The sequence below is a fragment of the Idiotropiscis lumnitzeri genome, chromosome 18 (genome assembly GCF_059441095.1).
Source record: "Idiotropiscis lumnitzeri isolate Australia: NSW breed Sydney's pygmy pipehorse chromosome 18, RoL_Ilum_1.0, whole genome shotgun sequence".
Taxonomy (NCBI): Eukaryota; Metazoa; Chordata; class Actinopteri; order Syngnathiformes; family Syngnathidae; genus Idiotropiscis; species Idiotropiscis lumnitzeri.
Window position 1 is genome coordinate 5,234,743 of NC_142408.1, and position 16,921 is coordinate 5,251,663.

A 16,921-nucleotide genomic window follows, 5' to 3' on the forward strand; every position below is an offset into this window, starting at 1 on the left:
TCCTTTTTGCTCAGTAAGAATATAATGTATGTTAAATATTTTCTTATTTTTAGTCGATGAAATGTCTCATATTGTTATTTCCTCTATTTTACGGACTATAAGGCGCACCTGCATGTAAGCGGCAGCAACTCTTTTGGGAGAACAAAAGATATCCAAGCCGCACCAGGCTATAAGCCGCAATTTTCTGTTGAAAAAAACATGTTGTTTTCTGCAAGTACAGAACGATTTTGTTCTGTGAATGCACATAAACAGATTTTTAAAACAATGCCTTTTAACACGGCAACAACTTTGCTAATTAATACAGAACAGACCCAAGAGAAGAAAAAAAAAATATTTATTTAGCCTATTTTCTGTACTCTAGAGCGCCCCTAGTGGTGAAAGAAAAATCCACCGAAAATCTGCACCCTTGTATTAGCCGCATGGTTCAAAATCGAGGAAAAAAGTAAGAAATACGGTAAGTCTATTTTTTTTCTCCTTTTTTTCCCCCTTTCAAACTCCTTGTGAGGAGAAGCTGTTTCAATAATGGATGGAAAAATTTAAACACATGAATTTATTTTATTTCATGTCATTTTCATTTTTAATTAATTTTTTATTTTGACCCCAAAAAAATCATTTGTTGCTGCTTTAATATTTTGATATTAGTTATATTTGTTTCTGTAATCTAGTAGCTTGTTAGTTGTTCATTAAAAAAAATATTTACCATTTTGTTCGGAACTCCTTTGCATCTCAAACATTCCAGTTTTATAATTTGGATGATATGTTGTGATGGCAGCCATCGGCAAATTTTCTCCCGTGACTATCAGAAGTGTCGTGCTTGAGGACCAAACGGGGTTGACTAAGGTCATTGTTAATTTGCCTCATCCGATCCAAGGAATGCTTTAATCATGTGTAAGAATTTTATGAGGACACTCCCTCAATAACTCGTTACTTTAACGCTTGTTTAGACGTCAGTCATCTTTTTTTTTTTTCTCCCCACCAGTTCAAACGATCTCACCTGTAAACATTCAAAATCAAACAATATTGAAAATTCCAAAAAGGTGCTTTTATTTTATTTATTTTTTTCTTTCTGTGTAAATAATTAATAATCATTGAAAGGTAAATGTAGCTGATGTTTAATTGAGCAGGTCAACCCCCGGCGTAGGACCCCCGTCTGATGTGCTTCCCCCGCCCGGAGTCTCAGAGGATTATGCTGATTTTTTTTTCTTATAATCAATATTTCAGCGCTTAAATTAACATTAGCCTCCTTCAATGCCGGGCTCAACGGGAAAGGTCACGTGATGCGTCGGGACATCCTACAAGGGGGGGGCAATCTAATATTGATTTATGAGTTCGTGATGAAATCACTGAGAATTTTTGGATTGATATAGAAAATCAACGTAACTGAAATCGAATATAATTAATCACAAAAATGGTGAAGGAAACGATGCATGTGGAATAATTTTACTGTCCTGTACGACACTGCGTTCGCACGCCAGATTATTCATTTATTCATTTTTGTATTTTGACTGACAACCAGGATTTGTTTTTTTTTTTTTGTTGAAATGTTCGAGTGAGCTGATTTTCGTGAAAACATGCACAAAATAAATTCTTGCACTTCACTCATTTAGTGCCATTGACGGCTAAAGACGTCAAAGATCCATTTTTATCTACTCGGCTGCTAGTGAGTGAGTTAACGTCGCTTTGTCGTTTTGTGCCATTTTTGAACGGGAATTTTTATGCACGAGAGCTTTTTGCATCGGAAAAAACAGTCATACTATGTGGTTATTTTTTTTTAATTATTTTATATCGCCGTTTGAGCGTTCAGATTTCAACACAATATTCTTTGCATTTGGTTGATAAAATAAAGCAAGAAATGCACATATTTTCCGTCTTTATTTAAAACGGCAGGTTCAGAAGTGCTTATTCCTTATTTTATTAATGAACAGTGCTCGTTTTTTGTTTTTTTTTAATTTTCTTTAATTAAAGTTATGTTACGAGAAAGTTGAGTTCAACCCGAACACTGATCCCAAATCCCGTTTTTCTTACTGTTTCCACTGAGGACCGCCTCCTCGGCATGACTCAGCATCTTGAAATCCAGGCCTTCTCGTTCCTCTCACAACATCCAACTTGCGTTTCCTCGCATCCAAAGCGTGTCCTCGGTGCACTCGGGGGGCCTGGAACGCGTCCACGGCTTGCGAGGATGCAAAGTGAGCAGATTTTTTTCACACGCGTAAAGAACGGAGCCAAATAAATAACATTTGTCAGATGAAGCACCTGCCAGTTGGGATTTTGGCTTTTGGGAGTGCGAGGGATGAGCGCAGAGTTTAACCCTTGGAGACCAACTTGCTCTTTTTTTTTTTTTTGGGAAGTTCTGTTGACTGACAGCCAGATTACATCCACCTGTGTCAGCGGCCTACTGTTATTAAACACACACTTTGTGGCTATCCAGCAGAGAGCGTGTATGTTGGTTCGTGTGATACGTTACCCAATACCACCTGGCTCACGTGCCAAATGTATTCTGGGAGCTTTTTCACACTAACGTTCATTTCCCCGACTTGTCACATCAAATGAAATAAAAGCAATCAAAAAAATTTCCACAAACAACCTGAAGCTTGTGTTGCAATTTGCAAACAGTCTGAACATTTCCAGGAACTTTCCGGAACCATTCCATGTGAAATTTGGAAGAGAAACTATTACAAACTTGTTTTTTTTTTTTTTTCCTTTTGTTTATTACAGTGAACTGTCTTTTATCACGAGGAATATGTTCCAGACCCTCCAATAGTGACCAGATCTTTTTTTTTGTATATAGTTTCACAACACTTTAATTATAAGTACCATAAAAGACGTCAAATGTGCTTGCTTCAAGTTGAAATCTACTGTAAAACTGACAAATTAAACAAAAGAGAAACACTATACATTTAACTAAAAAAAAAAAAAGTGGATCTTTGACGACTTTAGCCGTCAATGGCAGTAAATGAGTTAAACACCAAAATGTTTAACCAAGCCGTAAAAGTTCCTACCATGAACGTCTTCTTGCCTAACGCTAGCATCCATTGATCCGTTATCTGTTCCGCTTCTCCTCACGAGGTGAGAATTGAATTTTGAGAAACCGTTACGACGCAGTGAATGATTTACAACTCATTGATAAACGTGCAGCGCTGACTCAGATCTTACAGCATCATGCGCATTCATGAAACTCCCACGCACCCCAACACGGCAAACACACGGGTCACCATGGCGACGCACACACACCGGATGAAGGGCAACACTTCGAGGTGTGTTCAGAGCTTTTCGTTTCTGTAGCGCAGCCCTTTGAACTGTGACGGCGGTTTGACATTGTCAGCAAGATAAGGGAATTCCCTCCCGAGGGCCCTCCCCACCCGCCGCCAACTGCGGTCACCATGGCAACCGGCAGACAAACAGCAGGCCCGAGTGCGAGGCGGCATGCCAGAGGACTCCCAGGAAGTCGTCAGGGTTCCCTGGAGCGCTGCTTCTACTTGTTGTTGTTGTTGCTATAGTAGTTGCGGGCGGGCATACAGGTGAGAGCAGGTTCCTTCTTACGACACGACGGGGATAAAAATAGAAACGGCAGCTTTGATTTGCACGCCTCAGTGAAGTCACAGCTTCTGTGACTATATTTTTCCATAACAAATCATTATTAGCTGCCATGTTTGCATTGTCAACGACGGTCGATCAACATAGCAACTGCTTTTTGGAATTTGGATATTAAAGGTGCTCTTTTTTTTGTTATTTTTTTATTTGGTTAATTGTCGTAATATTAATCATATTTTACATAGAATTAAAAATATATATTTCCCTGAGTATTGCCTTATTGTCTGTCTGCCCCACTGTATCCAAATATGAGTTGCTTAAAGCTCTACAAAACCACCACATACATTTTGTATATAATTACACAAAGCACACGTTGATATTTATTTAAATATTTTCGTTAGATGGTATCATTTGGTTCTTATTTGATTGAAATTTACATTTGCTTAAATTCTGTACAATTATTCCTGATCCAGTGCAATTATTTTTGGCCTTTTTTTTAAATATTTTTTTTCCTACCATGTTTTAATTTTTTTTTTTATCCCTAGCTTTCGCATCGGAATGTTATGTTATATTGTCTTCCTTTTTTTTTTTTTTATTCCTCCCTTTTAGACCAACCAAAATAACAACATAGAGCAAAAGAGCAGACGTGAAGGCTGAAAGCATGAAAAACAAACGCGAGTGTTGACGTCATGGTGGTTACAGTTGCTTCTTTGATGGAATGAAGTGAATTTGAAGCCTTTTGGCTCACATCAAAAGAACGTGTGGCGTGCTGGCATCCCGCAGACATTTTTTTGCGTCCTTCCTGACCCTTGATGGCTGCACAATCGTGTGTGTGCGCGCGCGCGCGTGTGTCGAGTGTGCACATGGTTTAGTCATGGCCGCCAGGGAGCCGTGAGGCGTGCAGCCGCGAGCTGCAAACACAAAGCAGCGCCATCTGCACGCCTGGAGCACTTCCAACGTCAACAACACGCACGCACGCATACGCACGCACGCACGTACACACTTGTCAGAGGTTGTATGTAGCGCCTCATCTGGTCACGTCAATGATGACGTTTGGGGGGGCCCAGGGCATGTGGAGCCTACATTGTCGTAGGGACTTTTTTCATGACATTACATTTAGTCATTGCTAAAGTTGGGTAATGTTGAGAAATGGTATGCGTATGGTATCTCTCTCTCTCTCTCTCTCTCTCTCTCTCTCTCTCTCTCTCTCCGGATGGATAGATAATTATATTTGATGAGGGTAGGAAAATAATTTTGAAAGTCATATAAAACCAAAGGAAAATTAGAAATGATATAAAGGAAGGAAGGGAAAAACAAGAAAGAAAAATGTACATCAGCTTAAAGGGAAATGAATAAATGTGGGAAAGTAGGAGTGATAGAGAAGGAAAAGAACAAAAATAAAAAAGGATGAATACAGTAAGGAAAATAGGAAATGGGCGGTAAAAAAGAAAAAATTGAACTAAGGGGAAGTAAAAATGGTAAATGAGACAAAATACAGAAATACAACAAGGAAGTCGTCATGAAAATAAAAATTGGGAAAATAAAGAAAAAGGTTGAAAGAAGTAAAGTTTGTTTAAAAGGCATTTTGTCATGAATTGACTTTAAATCTTTTTTTTCCATATATTGACAATTAATAGTATTTGTCAGTATTTAAACTATGAGCTTGTGACTTTTTAGCGACGGTGTCTGTAGGTTTGATGTCCTCTGGCGCCATCAAGTGAACATTACAAGTACTACACGTCACACCTTACTTTGAACACGTTCTTTTATTTGAACCCCCAGTAACTACATTGTCTAGTCTGCATTGAAGTTATTTTTTTTTAATATTACTGTGACATTTTTACGACTGTTTATTCAATCTGCGATATTTACAAACCTAATACCAGTTAATGATAGCAACACCGTACAGCATCCACTCTCAGCTAATTATATGTATTGATGACACTATTTTAATTTCAAATCAATAGGCTGGCTTGGCTTGTGCTCTGGAAAGAATCCTGACTGCATCTCGATCATGAGGCGTGTCTTCATGTGTGTAACGCGTGTCATTGGCGCGCGCACGCGTGCGCGTACACGCTCACGCACACACACGCAAACCCTCTCACCGAGTCGAGTGAGTTGTGTGGTGAACGAACAGGTTTTTCGGGGAAATTCGACCCGGAACTGAGAGAAGACGTTAACTCGCAACAGGTGCATGACTCGCCTGACATCGACATTTAAAATCACTGATATGTTTTTTTTTTTAATAATATTAGCTATTTTGGTAAATCACTCACATGGTGTGTCATTTTTACGGCTATTACACGTATTAAGTTTAGATGTAATTAATTAAAAAAACCGAGGGGCTCTCCCATTCGACGCTTCCACAGGTGGTAAGGGTCTACATCTACATCCGCGGTAACAAGTAGGGCGTTGTCGTAGCGTTTGAGTGACTGTGCTCAGCCGTTCGCGTCTTTTTCAAGTGACATTTCGGCAACAGCAATTCAGTCTCTATTTCCCCCCCACTCTTTCGTAGTAAAGAAGGAACGAGTGCTCGGAGAGAACTAAAATGGAGGCACTGAAGAAAGGACTGAACAAAGCCAAGGATGGAGTGGTGGTGGCGGCGACGAAGACCAAGCAGGGAGTGAGTGGCGCGGCTGAGATGACCAAAGATGGGGTCCTGTACGTCGGTGGGTCCCTCATTAATATCGGCTCATTGATTATCACATTGATTGGTTCCGTCGTGCTAATCGGGATCAGGTGCTGCTTCGAATTGGCCAGGGTTATTTTCTTTATTTCTTTTAAGATTTTAAATGAGGTTTCCACTCCTTATCTCAATTTAACCTTGAAAAGCTGACATGAGTTTTTATTTATTTTTTGGGGGGGAAACTATATATTCGATAAATATTTTTTTTAGTTATAATTAATTTTTTTCAACATGTTGGCTCCATTTAAGCTTGGCGAGCTCAGACAATATTGTCGGTAAATTTTGAACGAATTATTTCTTATTAGAACCGGCAGCATCACAGCCTGTAGCAACACTTCCTACAAAAGAATTGTGCATTAAAAAATAAATTTTCCATTCCCTTTAAAACATTTGGTACGATTTACTCATTTTTTTAGTTAAATATTTTTTTATTAAATATTTTTTATACTGATAGTAGCAGCGTTTGTTATGTAACTACTGTAATTACATAAAATGTCATAGTGATTGTACATTTATAATGAATTTGCAAGCATTTATTAGTTGTCATATCCTTTAAAAAATAAACATTTGCATATTGTATTTTTTTTAAATTGAATATACCATAGTGTGTGTGTGTGTGCATGTGTGTGCGTGTGTGTCACATTGTTCTGACATTTTGTGCCTTTTTTCTCTATTTCAGCCATACTTCATGAATATATTACTTATGTATACTTTATTTATTTCTATTAATCATTTTATTAACCGTCACTATATGTACATATCACTAATTTATTTTATTATTTAAATAGAATAAATTCCTGATAGACGTATACATATTATATGTCATTAAATTTCACCCATTACTATTTTGTCTTCTACTTTCAGGCAACAAAACAGTGGACGGAGTCACAACAGGTATCTAACAATCTATCTGACACTAAACATTGCACAAATTCGCAAGAAGGTGAGCAGCAAGGTGCCATATTTCCATGAGCGGACCACTGGGAGGAGAAAGTGTGGCTGTCACAAACAAGCAGAGGCACCCATGGTGACCTCCCGCGAAGAATCCCAGGAGCTCCACGGCCCATGTTGATTGGCTAAATGTAAAGAATGCCTTTTACAGGTTAAGAAAAGTGAAGCGGAACAAGCTGTGCTGGAAAAGCAAAGGCATAATTGCACAAAGGCCGCAGACAGTAGAGGGTGTGGTCATGACGTTCATCAGGTGAAAGCAAAACTACAATCGAAAGTGTTTGATGCCCTCTTTCTTTTTCGACAGTGGCAGGTAAAACTGTGGAGGGGGTGAGTCAGGTGAGCGGAGCAGTCGTTGCCGGCATGACCAACGTGGCTCAGAAAACGGTGGAGGGGGCGGGCAACATCGTCACCGCCACCGGATTTGCCAAGAAGGATCCCGGCAAACCGGTGAGAGCAAATACTTGAATAGAAGACGAGTGAAAAGTTGAAAATGAAATACCATTGCATTTATTCTCAGAATATTGTATTAAATGAAATTCTACTTTTTCAAGTCACGTGAAACATTCTGTTTAGAAACCTACGATAGCGACGTCATGACTTCATCAAGTCTGTGGTTGTGATTTTTTTTTTAAATTTTTTCCCCCCTGAGAACCAATGTCTCAAAATTGAAACTCAAATTTTCCTCAGAGCATGCATGAATGTAAAAATAGGCCTTGCTTCGTGCACCGTGGCACCAAACAGGATCTTCCCCAAATCTGTCCTCATTAATGGAGGATTAACATCTCCTGTTGACTCATCCCCCGTCCTCCATTTCGTACACGTCCATTCAAAATGGCCGCGTGACCTTGAGCCATCCGTCGTCGTATTCACCTTTGTTTGCTTTGCCGTGTTGCTCATCAGTCAGGGGGGAAAATTTCCCCGCTCCAAACAAATCAATAACATCATTCGTGTTGAACATGTCTGGAGATGACAGCGTCTCTTCAATGAGTCACAAAGCATCACCATCAAGTGAGAAGATTCCCGGGAAGTGACGAGGAACAAGTCCAATTGTCCTTGCAAATGTCCTTTAACGCCATTAAACATGCAAAGACGCGGCGCGTAATCAGGCAGCCCACCCAGAGGGAGCCGACAAACCACCTGGAATGCGAGCCAACTTCTTATGATGAGCCCAACTGGCGGCAGGAATCGAGCGACAGATGGATGGATGGACTGACGGTTGCCGTGTCATCCTTTTAGACACCGTGGTTGTTTATCAGTGAGGAGCCCATTTAAAAAAAAAAAAAAAATCACACCATGTTGACCGGCGACTAGCAACGCACAGAGGAAAGATAAGAAATGGGGGATAGACTTCTTCCAACTTTGGAACAGTTTGGTGAAAGGAGCTTATCTGCGGCAAAGAAGAATTCGCCAATGTATACATCTCGCTCCTCTCTACCCGATTTTTACAAAGACATTGAAAGTTCAGCTACTTTGGAAAACTTGTATTTAATGTAGAAAAAAAGTTTTTGTTTGTTTATTCCACATGTGTGGGTGGTAACATTAGTGATGGGAAAATGAAGCTTCAAATCTGCTTCATGAACCAGTTGTAGTATTTCTAAACTCCAGTAGATGGCACTCTCTGTTCAGCATTGGACTGACTTGCCATTATTTGAACCAACAGTGCCATCGAGAGGAGTAAAAAATACTTGAACTGGTTTATGAAGCAAATTTGAAGCTTCAAATTCCCATCACTAGGTAACATTGTTCAAAGAGGTTGGTGATTCATGGGAAACGCCTGCCAAAGAAACTGAAGTCCCGAATGCCAATTTGTATCGCTGTTTGTCGGTCTTTCAGAGCGACGACAACTCCGCCGCGCAAGATGCGGTAGAGTCGCCGGTGGATACCGACACCACGGAGGTGAGACGCCATTAAAATTCAAACCAACACTTTCATGGGATGCGAGTGACGACACCCGGTCTCGTTTTGTCTCTAGCACGACACAGACTGAAGATGTTTTTTAAGGTGGACGCTCTGAACATTCCATGTGTCGCTGCCAAGTCCCGTCGTGCCTCGTCTTGGTCTTCTAAGATGTCAGTGTGTGTGTGTAAAATTGTTGTCCTGAAAGATGTGTGTATTTGTATTGTGCGTGCTTTTGCACATCAGCAAATTGACCTCAGGTGTCTTGTTTGTGATTTGTGATAATTCAAATTTATTATCACAGCGTGTTTGTGGCGCGCGTTTGTCAAGTAACTAGCACATGGAACTAGACCGCAATTAACCACCCAAGTGTCTATATGAACAACGACCATGACAATATTCTTTTAATTTTTTTTTTGTTCTAGCATCGGTTTGTGTCCATGTTATATTTTCATCCTGAAATTGAAAAGCAAAAGTATATGGACCTGTATCTATAACGTTATATTGGGAATTAGTGTTGAATAAATGTTTAAAAATACCAGTAAGTGTTTTTGTCCTGATTGGGGGGAAAAGTGTGTTAATTTGCTGTAGTATTAAAAATCCTTTTTCAACAAATGACAAAATATAAGAAAACATTTTAGCTATTTTTTTTTAATTCTATACACGCTATAGGAAAAATTGAGGAATATTTAGGGAGCCGTTTATTCAAGTGAATGACAATTATGGTGGCACTATTTTAAGAAACATTTTAGAGTCAATCTATTTTATACTTTTAAAATGTTTGCATTGTTCAAATGACTAAAAAGCATTAAATACATTTTTTTGGGGGGCGGGTGAAAGGGAAGGTTTCCGAATAAACAGTCCTCAGCTAACTGGTACTTGCAAATCGCATGTCTGAATATATTTGCAATGTAAACAATTATATACATTTGCGTGTAGCTCTTACAGGTCCACCAGACATTTGCTAAAGAAATTGAAACATTTTAACCGACATTTAGATTTGCATTTAACACCTAATGTTGCATCAGACACTCCATTAGCGACAACTGGACTTTCTCATCATTTATCGATGAACTTCACTAAAACAGCGACTGCATAAAAAACTGATTGATTGACACTTCGTGAACACATACACGCATGATCTGCTGTGTACATGCGGCGTTGACGGCAAAAGTGTGTCGTTCAACAATCGTCCATGTGAGGCAGGTGCGCTCATGTCCTCTTCCTCCTCTTGAGCGCTTTCCACTCTCCCTCCTGCGTGGCCAAACTGCCAAAGAGCTCCTTTACCTTCCTCTTCCTTTCCTCATCCCTGTGGGGGGAAAAAAATAAGCAGGTTTGGGGGTAAGCGGCCTCCACGAGCTTTGGGAGGCCGGCGTGACAATGACGCGTACCTTCTCATGACGTCGTTGAGCTTCTCGCTGGCGAGGAAGCGAGTGTCCTTCCTGATTTCCCTCAGCGCTCCCTTGAACTCCTGCTTGTACTTGTGACGCAGTCTGTGCTCTTCCTTCTGCTCCCTGGTGTGGCCACGTTTTTTCCCATAGTCCAACCTGCAGGGGGAAAAAAACAAACATGTAGCTGACTAATGTAGCACACGTGCACCTTATTATGACCGCTTTTGAAGGTTCACGTACACCTCCACAATCTTGGGAGTAAAGAGCTTCAGAGGGACAGGCTTCTTCTTATCGAACACCAGACGGCTGCGAGCGCGGGGAGGACCCTCGAGGACCAACAGAATCACCGCTCGAAGCTCCTGAAGCAACATTAAAGGACATGCTCACACTAAGCAACATATCGCGTCTTTTCCATATGTGATATGTAACCTGTCATCATAACCAAAAGGGAAATAGTTCGGTTTCAATCATTCAAAAAAAAAAAAAAGTCCTGGCTGATGTAATACAAGATAAAGTTGAGAGTAAAAGACAACGCACCTTTAAAGGCTCCGGTAATAAGTTTGAGGAGAGGTGTTGTGAAAGCAGCGTTGTGATTGGCTGAAAGATGTCCGTGAAGCTGACCAGGTCCTTGTAGAGCTCACAGCATTTGTTCAACAGCTTCATGCAAGTGGACACGCATGTCAACCTGACAACAACATGACAGAATTGTTCATCACTTAAACGCACAACGAGGGATGGCGAAACGGGCCACAAAAGCGCGGGGGGGTGATTTTAATATCTTATAGGTCATCAAGTGTCAAATAATTTTTTTGAAACTAAAATCAAAGACTAAAAATAGTAAACAATTGTTTTTAAATAAAAATGAATTCAAAATAAAAAATAAACCAAATTGTCGAAAATTATTTTGAATTTGCTTTTAAATTTCTGATGAAATTAATAAACAATAAATCAAATAATTTTTTTTAAATACTTTCAAAACTAAAAAAATAAAGACAAATGTAATTTTATATAAAAAATGGAAATACAGAAAAAAATATAGAACAAAAGCTGCTTTAAAATGCAATATTCAAATGATACATGTACATTTTGCTGCATGTCCACCGCCAGTCTTAAGCCCGAAAAAAAAATATTGTTTGCATCAAGATAAAAAAAATAAAAATAAAATAAAAATGTATAAATTAATTAAAAATAAAAAAAATAATAATAATAAAATGCAGTTGCAAAGCACTACCTGTAGTGATCTGCGTCCACATCATTCTTTAACGTGAGGTGCTGTGTGGCAGACAGCGGAAGGGCTTTCCCACTCCAGGTCTTCCTCGATTCCGGGTCCGACGGCACCAGCAGATTGCTGTGTTTCCCCGTGTTTCGAAAAGGTGGAATCACACTGTAACCTGCAATATCAAGTAAGTCAGAAGAAAAAATAAAATCACTTTGTTGGCGGCGACAATGAGACGACTTGAAGATGAGATGGCGTCAACCTGCAGCGGTCTTGTCCCGCACGGCAAGGTGTAGCGTTCCGCACAGGAAGTTAATGAGCTCGGGCAGGAAGCGCTTGGAAAAAGAGACATACTCCACCGCCAGACAGCACAACACTAAACCCGACGTCACGTCTTCTAATGACCGCACTGGACACTGCGCACAAATCATTTGGAGTCTTTAGATGAGAAAGAGGTTGGTTTTCATAATCACAGTAACATAATTATAATATGTGAGCTTTTATCGATCAAACTTAAAAATAAAAAAAAATAAAATAAAACATGTCTGGAAAAACCTGATATGCTCCAAAATTAAAGACATTTTTTAAATCAAGGTTTAAGGAATCACAACGATATCTCTGATTAAAAAGTGCTGAATACCCTCGAACTATGCAATCTATTCTATTTAGTGACCATGCACATGTGGCGTGGGCTGTGTATTACGTACTTTTGTGAGAGCTTGGCCTAGGTAGAGCAGCGCTGGTGTGGTGACGGGATGTCGGAAATCGGACGTAGGAAACAGCAACGCCGCTACTTTCAGGTAAATTAGCTGAAATCCAAAATATCCAGAAAAAAAAAAATACACATTGTAATCACACTATGAATGGATTGGACGGCTAAACACGAGAAAATAAGTGTAGTTTTGTTTTGAAAATAAAAGCCCGTTTGAGGCTGACAAAGTGGTCAAATGAGGCAAACTAAGGTAACGAATAGTTAACAATACCACATCTAGAGCTGGGAAGGCAGCATTCCCTTTGACTTCGAGGACTTCCTCCATGCTGTGCGCGGCATCTCCGATGATGGTCTGCATGGATTTGCAAGCTGCTTCCGGAAACATCTGACACAAGCTGTACACCTCTCTACACAGACGAGAAAAGAAGAAATCATTTATTGACGAAAGCATTTCAATTATCGAGCCAACAATCGACTCACGGAATGAGCTTGTCAATGGTGGTAAGTTCAGGCGGACTGCGGCAGGCCAGTTCTCCAAGGTACTCCAACAGGAAACCCACCAGTTTCTGGCACGCAGATATTATTCATTCGGAATGAGTTACATCACGCAAAATAAATACGCTCGTGTACCTGCAGTCTGAGCTTATTCCCCACAGCAAGGCTGGGGTGGTTGCACTTCTGAGTCCGGGCCATGATGAGGCGCTGGTTGTCAGGTGTGTGACCGCGAAGTAGCTTTTCAAGATCTTCAAGGCTTTCTGGAACTGTAAGAACGATAAACAATGCGAGCTGCTACACACAAAAAAAAACAAAAAAAACGTACAAAATGTAAACAGACTCGGGCTATGCAATTAATCAAAATTTAATGACGATTATTACACTCAACGATTACAAAATTGAGCTGACACACTTGTGCAAATATTTATTTTTACTTGCATTCTCAAAAATATTTTCATTTTTCCCAAAATTTAATTTTACAACTATATTTCACATTAAGGGTCGAAAGGCCGTAAAATAATTGATCACGGACTAATTTTTTTAATATCACAATTTCCTGGCATTTGAACAGGGGTGTGCACACTTTTTATAGCTATTGTTTATTCTTCCCCCTCATCGTTTCATTGCTGCAAACTCTGAGAAGTTGGAACGTGTGGATCGTTTCCACGGCACCTTTGCACAAATTGTTAACTCGTGTAAATAACTCAGGCGCTCCGTGCTCCGTTAATTGCGCTGCAGGGAATCAAAGTTTCTTTAAATCTAAAAACGCAGCCGAGCGCTAACGATACGTTGCTAACAGACAAATCAAAGAGGTTCATTACCAGAGAACGTGTACGGAAGTTCGGCCTTGGCCTCTTCTTGCTGCGCCTTCCTCTCCTCTTTGCTCTTCTTCAGTTTAATCTCCTCACCCGCCTCCTCCTCCTCACTTTCTCGCTCTGACTCCAAGTCTGATTGACCGTCCTCGTCCTTCTCCTCCTCTTCATCATCATCATCCTCATCCTCATCTTCCTCATTGCTGCCACCATCTCCTTCGTCTTCGTCTTCTTCACCGTTTGCTCCGTTTTCAACGGGCTCTTCGTCCAAGTTCCATTTGCCGTCCTTTACAAGAAAGTAAACATGTATAAGCGACACATATTTCCCGTCCAATAATGTTCATGTCGAGTAACTTGTGTCACCTGATAGGCTAAAGTTTTCTTGTCATCTTTGTCCAGGATGAAGCCGTCATGAAGGTCGTCGGCCGACACGTGACTACGACGCGGCGCTGCTGCCACCTCTTCATCGCCCATCATCCTCCTCAGTCGATCCGCCTTAGGAAAAAAAGGCAGATTATGGATGAGACTATTTTCCTTTTGGTCATTATGAAACATTGTCAAAAATATTTTTAAAATTCTCAAAAAAAAAAAAAAGGAAGACTTTTTAAAGAAAACATTATTTTTTTATCTTATTAATAGATATTTTTCCAACGAAAATATTTTTTGTTTTCTAATATCCAACTTTTTTTCCCCCCAGAAATCTCGTTTTTTTTTCTTTTTTCCTACACAGCGGTTACTTTGTATTTACCGTTGCACGCTGGTCACAAATGTCATTTTATGAACGCACCTCCAGTTTCTGCAGCTTCTCCCGCTCCTCCTTGGCGATCTCCTCAGGGGTCTTCATTTTCTCCGAAGGCTGAGCCTTCATCTCGAAGCCCAACTCCCTCACCATCTTGTCGTACTCCTCCAGCTGCGTAAACGGAAACGACACAGTCAGCTCAGTGAGAATCGACGCATGTGCAACCAGTAAATTTGCTGAATTTATTTATTCATTGACTGTTTTTTGGGTGCTAGGCAAATCTTCAGATGCATACTTCATCCCGTTTATCAAGAATATAGTGAAGATCAGTGGAAATGTGATTTTTTTTTACTTCACGTCAATTGATAGTGTGTGTCCTGATCTCGCCGGTGCCCCCACCTTTGGTTTCTCCTGCGGCGTCTCATCCCGCTGAGCTTTGGGCTTTTTGCGCACCATGAGCGTCTGGATGCTCTTCCACTCCTCATCCAGCTTTTCTGTCAGCTCCGTCGCCTCCTCCTTTTGCACCTGTCGCTCCCTCTGAGCAAAAAGAAGAAGATCCCGGTTTGATTTGTCATATTTCATGGCTTCTGTCGACGAGGGGGCGTCTCACCTTCTCCTGTTTGGACTTGTGGATGAGCTCCTCGATCAGCTCCTGCCTGGACTTGGCCTTCGGGCCTCCTTCATCGTCTGGATGCTCCCCGGCGACCTTCTTCCGTAGGAGGCCCCCGCCGCCGCCAAAGTGAGAGGCCGTCAGCTCGGCTAAAAGATTCCAAATGATGTTTTGAACTTCAACAACATTTATTACGTTTATACAAGGATTTTAAAGGTCTGAGAATTTCTCTGTTTAATAAATGAAATGTATTTTTATCATAGGTTATGAAAAAAGGTTTCTTACCTGACAAAAGTCCTTTCTCCTCCGACTCGTCGTCGCTGTTCACCATGTCAGTGAACTTCTCCATTTCGGACAGAGATTGTCCGTAATGAGTCAACTCCTCCTCCTCGTTCAGGTTGTACATGTCCTTCTTCTCATGGGCGCGCTGAAATGCGCCATTCAAAAGCCATTTAAGAGACTTCAACACAGTGAAATGTTTGTAAAATGACAACATGGCTCACCTGTCGCTCCATGGCAAACCTCTGCAGGATCTTCTCTTCAGGTGCCATTTTGGGGTCGTACTCCCCAAAACGCCTGTCTATGAACTTGTTGGTCTTGTTTTTCTGTCTGTACTCCTTCAAGAGCGTTTCTTTCCGCTGTTGGACGTCAGCAAACATCATCTCATGAGACATCAGCTCAGTGAGTATGAAAAAGGAATTAACGTGTGTTTTGCTTTTTGTACGGTGACACCACAGTGTTGAAGTGTGTGGTAACACAACAGTAAAGGCTTTACAGATTGTTTCCATTTAATGATTCACTACAGAAAGGGTGAAAATGAGCTATTGTTGTCGGTGGAGTCTCACCTTGTTGATGGCTTTTGAGCGGGACACTCCAGGGAGGCCCACATCATGCTTACTTTGCCTCCCAAGCACATTAAATTTCTTCCGGTTGATTTTCACTTCAAAAGGGTTGTTCTTGATCTCAGTAGATGTCTTAACTTTCCGAACTTTGTCGGCCACGCTCCGCTTTTTTGGCACCTTCCCCATCTGGAATAGTCATTTATCATCAGCGTTGAATACAAACCGTCATTTTGTGTAAATGCTGAAGAGTGATTTTATTCTGCGCCCCCAAAAAATACTATATTTAGTATAATGCCAAACCACTTCAACAGACACGTCAATTCATAGAACGGGCTCAATTGTACAGATTTAACCAATTAGAATTCAACACCCTTCCATTTTAATGAATGTTGCCCCATTTTACTTCCGCGTCAACGAAATCCGTACAAAATTATCATTCTGATTGAATGCAGTACATTTGACTGTTTCTAAACAGACACATAAGCATCGTTAGCTAAAGTATTAGCAGAAGCATAAACAAACAGTGCACTTGAGAGATTACCGTGTAAGTGTCGCGAAGAGTCAATTTATACAATCCACCGCAAAGAGGGCATTTAATCGCTAAACGGAGCCGACATAAACTTCAATGAGTAATAGAAACTCTAATGCACTACCCACGTTGTTTGGCTCTCGATTTGCACAAGCATTTACACGCGACGGTGTGAAAGTTCAAAAAAACAAAGGAAAACAAGCAGAGCTGAACAAGAGCCATCTTCTGTTGCACGTTTACCTACAGCGCCACTATAGCGTTCAGAAATTGAATTACATGAGTGACACGTCCGGAAGACGAGTGGACATTTATAAATTATTATAATTCGATTAAATATATTGAATCTTTTTATATACTCTATATACATATATCAAGTTATACATACCTTTAATGAGCGTTCATAATAAAATAAGAAATATCAGCGGTCAACAGCAAATTTTAATCAGAGATGGCAAAGGTGACCTATAAAAGCTTGCACAGTAAGGATGTTACCATGCGCAATAATTTATAG

General features: G+C 40.4%; 2 protein-coding genes across 6 annotated transcripts; one reads left to right on the forward strand and one right to left on the reverse strand.

The window, feature by feature from the left end:
- Positions 1 to 5,577: 5,577 nt before the first annotated feature.
- LOC148319134 (uncharacterized) lies at positions 5,578 to 9,602 on the forward strand. 4 transcript variants are annotated; one of them, XM_088281528.1, is made up of 6 exons: positions 5,578 to 5,721; positions 6,052 to 6,200; positions 7,082 to 7,111; positions 7,473 to 7,615; positions 9,002 to 9,064; positions 9,141 to 9,602. In XM_088281528.1, exons 2-6 carry the CDS (start codon positions 6,080 to 6,082, stop codon positions 9,153 to 9,155), a joined length of 372 nt encoding a protein of 123 aa, XP_088137654.1. In that variant the 5' UTR covers positions 5,578 to 5,721; positions 6,052 to 6,079; the 3' UTR covers positions 9,156 to 9,602. The 4 variants fall into 4 exon arrangements, with proteins under 4 accessions (XP_088137654.1, XP_088137652.1, XP_088137653.1 ...); XM_088281526.1 differs by having other exon boundaries at positions 5,604 to 5,721; positions 6,047 to 6,200; XM_088281527.1 differs by lacking the exon at positions 5,578 to 5,721 and adding an exon at positions 5,728 to 5,903 and having other exon boundaries at positions 6,047 to 6,200.
- Positions 9,603 to 9,921: 319 nt separating this feature from the next.
- On the reverse strand, positions 9,922 to 16,691 carry nop14 (NOP14 nucleolar protein homolog (yeast)). 2 transcript variants are annotated; one of them, XM_088281531.1, is made up of 19 exons: positions 16,539 to 16,691; positions 15,885 to 16,067; positions 15,543 to 15,677; positions 15,325 to 15,466; positions 15,040 to 15,188; positions 14,829 to 14,966; positions 14,478 to 14,600; positions 14,054 to 14,185; positions 13,700 to 13,976; positions 13,014 to 13,144; positions 12,864 to 12,949; positions 12,655 to 12,790; positions 12,379 to 12,480; positions 11,934 to 12,087; positions 11,687 to 11,846; positions 10,993 to 11,140; positions 10,696 to 10,814; positions 10,456 to 10,611; positions 9,922 to 10,373 (listed from the first exon to the last, which is right to left on the reverse strand). In XM_088281531.1, the coding sequence occupies exons 2-19, from the start codon at positions 16,065 to 16,067 to the stop codon at positions 10,277 to 10,279; spliced, it is 2,568 nt and encodes an 855-aa protein (XP_088137657.1). In that variant the 5' UTR covers positions 16,539 to 16,691; the 3' UTR covers positions 9,922 to 10,276. The 2 variants fall into 2 exon arrangements, with proteins under 2 accessions (XP_088137657.1, XP_088137656.1); XM_088281530.1 differs by having other exon boundaries at positions 16,423 to 16,613.
- Between the last annotated feature and the right edge of the window lie 230 nt (positions 16,692 to 16,921).